The sequence below is a fragment of the Mus pahari genome, chromosome 2 (genome assembly GCF_900095145.1).
Source record: "Mus pahari chromosome 2, PAHARI_EIJ_v1.1, whole genome shotgun sequence".
In the NCBI taxonomy this organism is placed as follows: domain Eukaryota; kingdom Metazoa; phylum Chordata; class Mammalia; order Rodentia; family Muridae; genus Mus; species Mus pahari.
Genome location: NC_034591.1, coordinates 150,088,744 through 150,099,796, shown reverse-complemented (window position 1 = coordinate 150,099,796; position 11,053 = coordinate 150,088,744). Strand labels below are relative to the sequence as shown.

General features: G+C 43.8%; 1 protein-coding gene across 2 annotated transcripts in view; it reads left to right on the top strand.

Moving 5' to 3' along the window:
- The first annotated feature begins 6,796 nt into the window (after positions 1-6,796).
- The window catches only part of Gprc5d (G protein-coupled receptor class C group 5 member D), a 12,292-nt gene continuing 8,035 nt past the window's right edge, over positions 6,797-11,053 (top strand). For both annotated transcript variants that reach the window (XM_021191420.1, XM_021191419.1), the window contains exons 1-2: positions 6,797-6,900; positions 8,088-9,025. In XM_021191420.1, the coding sequence (XP_021047079.1) occupies positions 8,131-9,025 (895 nt within the window). In that variant the 5' untranslated portion in view covers positions 6,797-6,900; positions 8,088-8,130. The remainder of the gene's footprint in view (positions 6,901-8,087; positions 9,026-11,053) is intronic.

Genomic DNA, 11,053 nt, shown 5'->3' with positions numbered 1-11,053 from the left:
AAAAAAATTAACCACTGAGATCCTGAAAGAAACATAAGCTACAACAATATGTCTAATTATTTCATTCACATCAACTCTCTGTCACAGTCTATGTGTTGCAACAGTTGGGGAAGACACAGAAGCTATAATCTTAACATTTACGAGGACATTTCTAACACTTCAGAGCCTACGCCCTTTCGGGAAATGCTGGTGCCTCTGGGTCCATCTGTTTCCATGGAGATAAAAGCCTTTGGCTTTGGCAAAACTGTTTTAGAACTCTTTAGACATGAAAGCTAACATGATGGCAAAGCAGGGAGTTCCCTCCTGTTGATTTGGACGTGAACTCAGCTTGGAGATTCAGCTGGACAGAGGGAGCAAGACCATCACTTCCCAGAAGGCTTTGCTTTGGTGGCAGCTGGCAGGCTGGGTTCAGTGGCCAGAGAATCTAAATGTGGACCTTTGTGTGTGTGGCAGCTGTATCCCAGGAGAGAGCGTGTGGTGACCAAGTAATCCAAGACACTATGCAGATGCTCCAAACCTGACTTGCCTGGGGATTTACGCCTATCACTCCCCACTATATCTACTGATTAGGGGCAAATCCTTAAGGCCGACCTAGATTTATGGGGGGCAATTGGACTCCTCCTCTTAGCAGGAAGAATGTCAGATAACTAGAGCTATCTTCAAAACTGCCCTGTCTTCTGAAATCCTTAAATGTGTTTGGCATACTAAAATATATCATTGTCTGTACTATGGTTTTATACAAGTATCACATAATATGTGATAATATGTATTATTATCCAAATGTCACATCCAAACATGTTTGCCAAGTAAAGTAGTTTTGTTTTGTGTGTCTTTGGGTGTTTTATTTAATAAGTTGATTGGTTTGGTTTGGTTTTTCTCTTATGAAAAGCAGAAATGAGAGAAGATATGGCTGGCTCCAGCATCGACATCCAAACAAAGGGGTTTTTGAGACAGGGAGGCTAGCCTGAAATCCATTGTGTTGCCCAGGCTGGCCTTGAACTCACACCAGTTCTTCTACCTCCTAAATGCTGAGATTACAGTGTGAGCCACCATGCCCTGCTGAGACTCTGTGTGTGTGTGTGTGTGTGTGTGTGTGTGTGTGTGTGTGTGTGTTACTTTATATATACAGTCTCTAGTGAACTTTTTAAAGTAAGAGATTATAAGTAATAGTGGTGTGAATGAAACACATTTAAACAAAACAATAAGTTATAAAGATTGTCCTTGTCATTTATGTCTGGTCTAACTAAGAGTCTGGGCAAAACTGCAACCTCTATACTTGTTGACGTTTGGCTTCGAGCTCATTCAGATCAAAGACAATACAAACTTGATGACTGATGGCCTAATTTATCAGCAGATTTATCATTTTATCATCAAAAGCCCTTTGCACCACTTCATACATAAGAGATGAAGAAAAAACAACAACAAAAACCGACCAGCTGTGTAACCCCAGTACACCACCTGGCAGATGACTATAAGGCTTTTGCATTAATAGAAGTTGACAGCGTAGAAGTTAGTAATAAATCTGGGTATGTTTCCTTTGGAAATAAATGGAATGTTCACTGATGGGATATCATGCCTCTGCCACAGTATGTCTTCTTATTTTGAAGGTTTTTAAGCTTCCTTTTATATGAAATTTATTATAACTAACGTTATCTGTCATTTTTGTTAAAGCCTGTCCAGTTCCTAAGATCACATTTAAATAACCTCTGCTGTTAAGTCCTGTATGAACATCCCCCCTTTCAGAATGTAACATAAGCAAAATGAAATTTTTACCAGTCAACATTTTACTCAGCAGGGTTAGCCGCTTCCTCCTGGATGAATGTGAACAGACCTGCACATTTTTCATATCATCTTCTCTCTTCCGATAATAAAGCAACCGGGGGAGGGGGAGGGGGTGCTGGAGCCGTGGCTCAGCTTTTACAAGTGTTTGCTGCTCTTACACAGGATTAGAGTTTGGTTCCCAACACCCGTGTCAGGCAGCTCACAACACCTGCAACCCTAGCTCCAGAGAATCTTCTGCCCTCTCCTGACTTCTGAGAATACATGCACATACATACATACATACATACATACATACATACATACATAGTAAAGTAATTCTTTTTATAAAAAAGCAACTCATTATGAAGAAGTTGCTAAAGTGTGCAACTGAAAGGCTGTAATAGTCACAAGCCAGACAGAAAACATTAGAACAACTGTCTTCTTGTTTTGTAAGATTTTTAAATATGTACCTAGAAAAATGTATGCCATGTGTATGCTCATGCTTCCAAGGTCAGAAGAGGCCAGAGTTACAGGAAGTTGTGGGCCATCTGGCATGGACACTGGGAACTGAACTTAGGTCTTCAAGAGAGCAGCAAGTCCTCTTTTAAATTTCTTGGAGGTTTTATTTATTTTAATTTTAAGTATATGAACATGTCACACCAATGTACAGTGCCCTGGAGGCCAGAAGCTGGCAATACATCTCCCAGAACTGCAGTTACACGTGGCCAAGATTCCCAACTGCCACGTAGGTGCTGGGAACTGAGTCTATGTCCTCTGGAAGAGCAGCCAGTGACCTTAATGGTTAAGCCATCTCTCCAACCCCTAACTTTTCAAAAAAGAACCAGACAGCCAGGATTTGTGGCCTGTACTTATAATCCTAGCACTTTGGGGGCTGAGGCAGGAGGATTGAGAGTGAAAGGACCCTCTGGCTACAAAGCAAGACCCTGCTGTCAAAATAAAATAGAAATGAATAACTTTTAAAATACTGTGATATTCATAAATGAGTGAGACTCAGTTGATTTTTAACAGTTTATTAGTCCAGGCTAGTTGCTGTGGCCCTTTACAACTTCAGTATACACAATTAAACTGTGCAGTATGCATATACTGATAGAATTTGATATAGAGTAATATAATAGTATATGAAAAATACCGGGATGAGATGCCTAGGGACAACTCCATAATTTCTGAGACCTCGTGTGAAATGCGTAGAAGCAGATGTCAGCATCCCTTTCCAAGAGCGGCATAACCACCCCTTTCCAAGTCATCCCATGTAACCCATGCAGATGGGTGACCCAACTGTGGCTCAGCTGTAGAACGGGGGGAGCTGGCTGACCCAGGGCACTAGCAGTGCATTAACTAGGTTCTCAAGAACCTATCTATGGAGGAGACTGTGGGAAGCTGGATGGTGCTTGAGTAATGGCTTACAGAAACACACACAGGCACAATGGCCCCACCCCATTTCACCGGCCAAACACAAATCCAAAGACAAAGGCATTAACAATTTCAAGATGGTGACCACAGAGCATCAAATCAAGGTCAAGCAATGGGGTGGGGGGCCTGAGGAGCAGGGGATTTTCTTTTATGATGCACCAGTTGTACCTTGTGGATGTCAACAAACCAAAGAACAAACAGTACTTTCTTGGCCAATCTGTCCCTGTTACATCCTCTCTTGTGTGATCAGTCATAGTATCAATGAGTCTAGGAGCTCACGGTTCATTCTCAATTCTGGTTCTCTTTTCTTTCTTCTAGTCATGATCTACAAGTCCTATCTAAAGACTTGAGTCTTAGCCAGGCAGTGGTGGCACACCCTTTTAATCCCAGCACTTGGGAGGCAGAGGCAGGTGGATCTCTGTGTTTGATGCCAGTCTGGTCTACTGAGTGAGTTTCAGGACAGCCAGAGCTACACAGAGAAACCCCCATCTTGAGGAAAACAAAAACAACGACAAAAACAAACAAGAAAAACAACAATAAAAATGAGTCTTTCTAAGAACCTGTCCCAAGAGGTGGGACACATCAGAAAATTCAACCTAAGACTACAACAAGAACATGACTAGAAGTGCCCACATGAAAACCACAACTCTCATCTTAATGGCAACAAGAGATAGCTTATTCAGGATCCCTTTTGAGTGACCATGACCGGGGGACACAGATTTGGGTTTACCCTAAATTCCATATTCCAGTGTGGAAGCCGTTTCATAAAGCTTTTATAGTTTTCCAGGGCAATGAAAGTCATAATCAAGACAAGTTTAAGATTCATTGGTAGGTACGGAAAAATGAGAAAGCTTTCCTAGAAACCCAAGATGCCACCTGAGCTTTCGGGCGGTGGCGGTTGGTAGAAGCTAGCAGTCTGCTAAATTAATAGAGTCCAAAAGATTTTTATCTATTAGTGACAAGACGTTAACTCTGACACATAGGTAGGCAAGGAATGGCTGTCCCTTGGGGCTTGAACTAGCCCAAGATAAGGTAATTGACCTCTGGACCTGCAACATTCCAGTCTCTCCACAGGCCTGAAGCTCTAAGTCAGTCAGAGTCTGACACACAACTCCTTTTCAGGAGTTTTAGTTCACACACCCTGGCTGTACTCTCTAATAACCCATGCCTTGAGTCTCTGCCTTCCTCTGTCTAGACCTCTGCTTCCGTATTATTCAGCTCTTCTGTTACAGTGGTGACTTCCTCACTCTTAATGAGGGGTAAGACCAGGTGAGACTCGCATTCCCTCTCAGGTCTGTTCCTGGGAGAGGGCTATTTCTGGCAGAAGGGGCTTGGCTTCTTGACTGTTTTATCTCCATTTTTAATGGACTGGCTGTAATCGATGTATTTTGATTCATCAAAGCCATATCTCAGCTGTCTGTTCTGATGCTGTTAACACATAGAAGCCAAAAGAAACGAGGCATGAGTAATCTGGATGTGTGTCGGCAAAATGGGTGCTCGTATGCTCCAGTCCCGACAACAGATGGGCCCTTGTTCTATCACCATGGATTTTAAAACAACAATAATTAATACTTAGGCCAGATCCTTTTATCTAAGGTGCTCAAAGGGCTTTGTGGTCATTAACTCATTAGTTTACCTGCCTCAAGCCACCCCAAGGTCAGGAGGCCTCTCCGTACAACAAAGAGAGAGAGCCATGACTAACTCCCGTTCAACAGAAACATCTCCTGAGTCTGCAGCAGAACCTCACTCTCCCAGAGCTGCTGAGTGAACTCTCATGGACGTCCATCCCATCCTCTGCAGAGCCCCCTTTCCTTCCTGCGAGTTTTAGCCTTACAGTTACAGGGGGCAACAATGATGTTCCAAGCAAATGAGCCTTCCTTGAAGGGTCTTCTTTTGACAGAGAAGATGGCCTCTTTTAAGTTAAGGAGACTCCTTGAGACAGTAACATTCCAGCAGGAACCAGCAAGAACCAGCAGGAACCTGTCAAGTGTTGGCTACAGGTCTGATGTCTTGGTAGGTGGTCTCCATCAAAGACCATATGTTAGAAGCCACACTGTGAAAAAGAATCTTCTCAGAGACGTTAGATCCACCCAGTTCATCAAGTCATGCACCTAGCAGGTGTTCCACATGGGACTAGATGCCTCAGAGTAGAAGACCCTGGTGCACAAGCAGCTTTAAACCTAATCAAGGAAGTGAGGTTCATGCCAAGAAGTGAGGTTCATACTGATGAGTTGACCTATTTCTTTTGGTTTGTTGGTTTGTTTGCTTGTTTTTCAAGACGAAGTTTTTCTGTGTAGCCCTGGCTATCCAAGAACTCACATTGTAGACCAGGCTAACTTCAAACACAGAGATCCTCCTGCCTCTGCCTCTCGAGAGCTGGGGATTAAAAGAATTCCCAATAGCCTGGCTCACTTTGACATAGTTCTTATTCATTTATTTCTATTTATCATTTACTATCATACATATTTATTGGTAAATAAACTCATAAATTAGGTCCCAGAAGTTAGGATTTCTGTTGTTTTGAATAGAATGAATGCTTACGTTCTGTAGGGTTTGGTCGAAGAGAATCAGTGGAGGCTGGGATGTGCCAGGCAGGCAAGAAGCATCTCGGAGGTGTGATGAACCAGACCTCAGAAGTAAGGAGAGAGCTTAGGGAAGAAACAAGGTGCATAGAAATGAAGGTAAACGGTCGTTCAAAACAGAGGGACCAAGCAGGTGGGTCTTCTTATTGAGGCTCTGGAATAATCTACTTGGCTAAACCATGCAATCTGGAGACCTGGGTACAATACGGTTGGGTGGAAAGGGTAGAGCCAGGTCACAAGGTATCTCAACACCAAACCAGGTACACTCATGTGGGGTCTTCAGGTTACAAGTGGGAAAAAGAGTCACAAAGGAAACCGGAGGGTCATTTTGTAGGCTCTGCTTATGTCAGCATAGTAAACCATAAGTATTTTTTTTTTTTCAGAATCAGCTGGTGGCCTTGAATTATCAATTCCTTCATCTCTGTACCTATTAATGCCCAGATGCAATGAGACCCATAGCAAGTGTGTTAATGGGGATGTGGAGAGTGAAGATAAAGATTACAGCCAAAGCCCTAGGAGATACTGAGAGCGATTAGTCCACGGAACAGCCCACTCAGAGAGGGCAGCCAGGGCCTCAGGAGTGATTGCCCAAAGACAAGGAAAGAGCAGACAAAAGGGGCTCCCCCTAATCTCACATCTGTATCCACCATCATCTGTTTGAAGGCCATGGGAGGTAAAATTGCCTTGGAGAGAGCCCTGGTGCTTTGTTGAATGAAAGCTCTTCAGACTCTTAGGATTAAAATCGGAGTTGGGGGAAAGACCCTGCAACGAAGCTTAAGCACCCTCCCCATAGCTTCCTAAACTGGAATACACTGTAAGGAGGTAGATCTCCCTAAAGTCACACCTCTCTGGGGCCAAGGCACCTCTGGTCAGCAGTAAATAAAAAATAATTGTTCTCACCAAAGAAATCTGGGTTAAAAAGTTGCCATGAAACTGGACTAGGTGTGTCTTTCTGTCCTTCCGGTTCTTTTTATAGACACTTCTGGGACCTGAGTGAGGTCCTGCAGGTCTTCCGCCCATTTGAAGAGAGATTAAAGCACCTGAAGTTGTCTCCTCCTTACTCATTTGCAGCCACAGCTTCCCCACCAGCACAGCCTCAGAGGCTTCCGGAGTAGACTCGGAGGAGGTAAGTCAGTCCAGGGCTTTGGTGTCAGCCATGGACCGGGATGATCACTCCTGCCCGCTGAATTTGGAATAGCAAAGGGGACCAAGACTAAGGATAGTGTGTATTTCTCTATTTTGCTGTTGTTTTATTTTTTACCAGAATCAACATGGGGTTATTTTTCTAGGCCACCTCAGCTAAAGTCAGGGATTTGGGTGCTAAATATCTGAAAAAGTTATCAGAAGGCAGGTGGCATTTTGTATACTCTTTTGGTGAATAAATGACAGGTGTTTAATAATAGCCCTTTGCATTGGATTGACTTGTGTTTAATAATAGCCCTTTGCATTGGATTGACTTGAGTTAAAATGGAAGAGGAGAGAGTCGGTAAAATTACTGGGGAACGTGGCTTGCTTGACTGATTTATTTTTTTTATTGGTTATTTTATTTATTTATATTTCAAATATTGTCCCCCTTCCCGGTTTACCCTCCGCAACCCTCCCAGCACACCCCTCTTCCCCTTTGCCTCTATGAGGGTGCTCTCCCACCCTCCCACCCACCCACCCCCATTCCCACTTCACCCCTTTAGCATTCCCCTACACTGGGGTATCAAGCCTCCATAGGACCAAGGGCTTCCCTACCCATTGATGCCAGATAAGGCAGTCTTCTGCTACCTGTGTAGCTAAAGCCATGGGTCCCCTGACTGCTTGAAGCAGAGCATCCGTGTTTGAGATAATCCAATTCGGGATGCATTGACTTTCTGGAGTCAGATACAGCTCGATTCCCACCCATCAGATGAGAAGATTCCCTGCCTTCAAATGGCCTTAGGGGTTTCTGGAGTCCCCAAGTGAAGACCATTTTGGTCTTACTCTGCAGAGTATGGAACTGAGTTAGTTTTGAAGGTTTTAGGTCAACCTTCTCATTTCCTTCCTCGGTGATCTATACACAGTAGTTATAACCCTGGGGGTAACAGAGACGATGGCAATCTGACTTTTGTAGACTGTATTTGTGGCTATCAGATCTTTATCCCACCAAGGAAGGTTGGTGTTTACATAAGTGTTGAAAGACTAATAAAATATAACTCCCCAGTGTCTGGGTGACTATTCGGTGAAGCCATTCCCTGCACATGCTCAGGTGTCTTCATTTGGAACGCCAACAGGCATTCTTGTGGATGGATATGAAGTCACGAGTTATCTTCATCTTTTTCTCCACAGGAGACCAGACATCTGTTCTTGTGAGGTCTACCTATAAGTCACCATGTATGAGGACTGCATGAAGTCCACAGAAGACTATTACCTCTTCTGTGACAATGAGGGGCCATGGGCCATTGTGCTGGAGTCCTTGGCAGTGATTGGCATAGTGGTTACCATATTGCTACTCCTGGCATTTCTGTTCCTCATGCGGAAGGTTCAGGACTGCAGCCAGTGGAACGTGCTTCCCACCCAGTTCCTCTTCCTGCTGGCTGTGCTTGGGCTCTTCGGACTTGCTTTTGCCTTCATCATCCAACTCAACCAACAAACTGCCCCCGTTCGCTACTTCCTCTTTGGGGTTCTCTTTGCTATCTGCTTCTCCTGCCTCCTGGCTCATGCCTCCAACCTGGTGAAGCTGGTCCGGGGTAGAGTCTCCTTCTGCTGGACAACAATTCTGTTCATTGCTATCGGTGTCAGCCTGTTGCAGACCATCATTGCAATAGAGTACGTGACCCTCATCATGACCAGAGGTTTGATGTTCGAGCACATGACACCGTATCAGCTCAATGTGGACTTTGTCTGTCTCCTGATCTATGTCCTCTTCCTGATGGCCCTCACGTTCTTCGTCTCCAAGGCTACCTTCTGTGGCCCGTGTGAGAACTGGAAACAGCACGGAAGGCTCATATTTGCCACTGTGCTGGTCTCCATCATTATCTGGGTGGTGTGGATCTCCATGCTCTTGAGAGGCAACCCCCAGCTCCAGCGACAGCCCCACTGGGACGATGCGGTCATCTGCATTGGCCTGGTCACCAACGCTTGGGTCTTCCTGCTGATCTACATCATCCCTGAGCTGAGCATACTCTACAGATCATGTAGGCAGGAGTGTCCTCCCCAAGGCAACGTCTGCCAGGTCCCCGTCTACCAACGCAGCTTCAGGATGGAGACCCAGGAACCCACCAGAGGTACATCGCAGAAGGCCTGGGGCAGGGAGGGAACTGGATAGGCAGTGAGAACCTAGAGGGATAGCAATGGCAAAGGCCAGATTTTTGGTGAGATGTGTCAAGTATAGAGACAAAGCCTTCTAGAACCAAACAGAAAGTAGATCCCGCAAAGCACAGGCTTTATGTGGAAAGAACAACACAAAAGGAATGAAAGGTTTTCAATGGGGTGGCTGTTGCCAATGAAGGTTGGCCAAGGATACCCTCCACTCTAAAAGGAGTGTACTAAGCTAGTCAGGTAGCACACACAGAGGAGGACACAAGAGGATAGGGTGTTCAAGGTCATCCTTGGTGACATAGAGTTTGAGACCAACTTGAGCTACATGAAGGTCTCAAAAATGACAATAAATAGAATAAAATGAGTTAACCAGCCCCAGGTTAGACAGGGATCAGGCCATGCTAAGTTCTGACCTGTTGTTTACCAAGCTCCAAGTAGACCCTAGCAAAGGTGACTGACATGTTCAAAGCTTGAGTCTGAAAGTTAACTTCTCCAGATAAAATGTAAAACTCATTTGTGGAAATCATCACTCCCGGGAGTCATGGAGTTCAACAACTTCCGGGTTTCTATGTTACAAATTGTTCACTGTTTTCTTAAAAAAAAAAAAAAAAGTCAAGGTTCTGTTACAAAACAGCAACTAGAAAGACCATTCAATCTGAATTCTAAGTAAAAGCTCAGATGTGTGATCATTAGTAGACAGGAAACAATTGCTTATGTGACATTTTCTTGATAATTTCAGATCACATGTTTATCCGTATATAAAATCAAGCCACCTATCTCTGTTTTGTTAGGGGTTGACATTATCCATGATACCAAAGATGCTGGGTCCCCATCAATCTGGGGGAAATAGTGGCTAATTTCAGCTATCTGGAAATGTATCAGAACTCATTAATTCCTCTTAGGAAACATCTGACATTACTCATAGCCCAGCAGCATGGCTTTACATCAATTTCGGTGTCTTAATAGACAACTGATTTCTCCCATTTTCTCACTATTGTATAACAAAGATGCTATTTTATATATTATATGGGATACATAATGTTTGCCACACTCAAAAACATTTAGTATAAGCTTTCCTTTTAAATATGTACACTTTCTAAGCTGCTATCTATAGTTAATTACACATTCACATTAAATCCTGTCCAGATAAATGCATCTATTAGTTCTTTTCAGTTCAGTTTGATGGACAGTTGGAAGTTGACTATACTTTATATCCTTCCTACAAAATTAGGCATTGCTGTGGATGCTTCCTGTCAGATCCTTGAGGTTTATGGGAGATTGCAGAGTCTGACATTCCTTAAACTTCCTCCCATAGGTCCCACTTGTAGATTGGATGAAAGGTGTTGGTTTAATGGTTGTTGTTGCTGTTGTTGTTGTTGCTTCTGCTGCTGCTGCTGTTGCTATTGCTGCTGCTGCTGCTGTTGTTGTTGTTGTTGTTGTGAAAACCCAAAAAACAAAATCCCAGAGACAAAGAAGTTCATCCCAAAGCTCACTTCTAATGACCCTGATCCCAAGTTTCCCCAAATGTTAGTCATGTGTTTAAAGTTGGAGTGAGGGTACCACTTTGTCTCAAACAAACATATTTCATGTGTTGCCAGGAGTGGTACAACAAACTCTTAGGCCCAACACTTGGGAGACTGAGACAAGGCAGACAGTGCAAAAAATGAGGCCAGCACAAAGATTGAGGCCACCCAGTGCTGTGAATTGCTGTGAGATTAATTCCAGGCCACCTGAAGTATATCCTAAGATGGAATCAAGAACAGAGTATTGTGAGGACAGTTTCAGAGCTTGCAGAAGTATTCAGTTCTTAATTTGGTCAGAACTAAACTATTATCCAATCAAGATTAGAAAAATTCATTTCCTCAATTGGGTAGTGGTGGTGATGGTGCACACCTTGAATCCCAGCACTTGGAAGCCAGGAGGAAAACAGATCTCTAAGTTCAAGGACAATCAAAATAAAAACAGAGAGAGAAGGAGGAGGAGGAGGAGGAGGA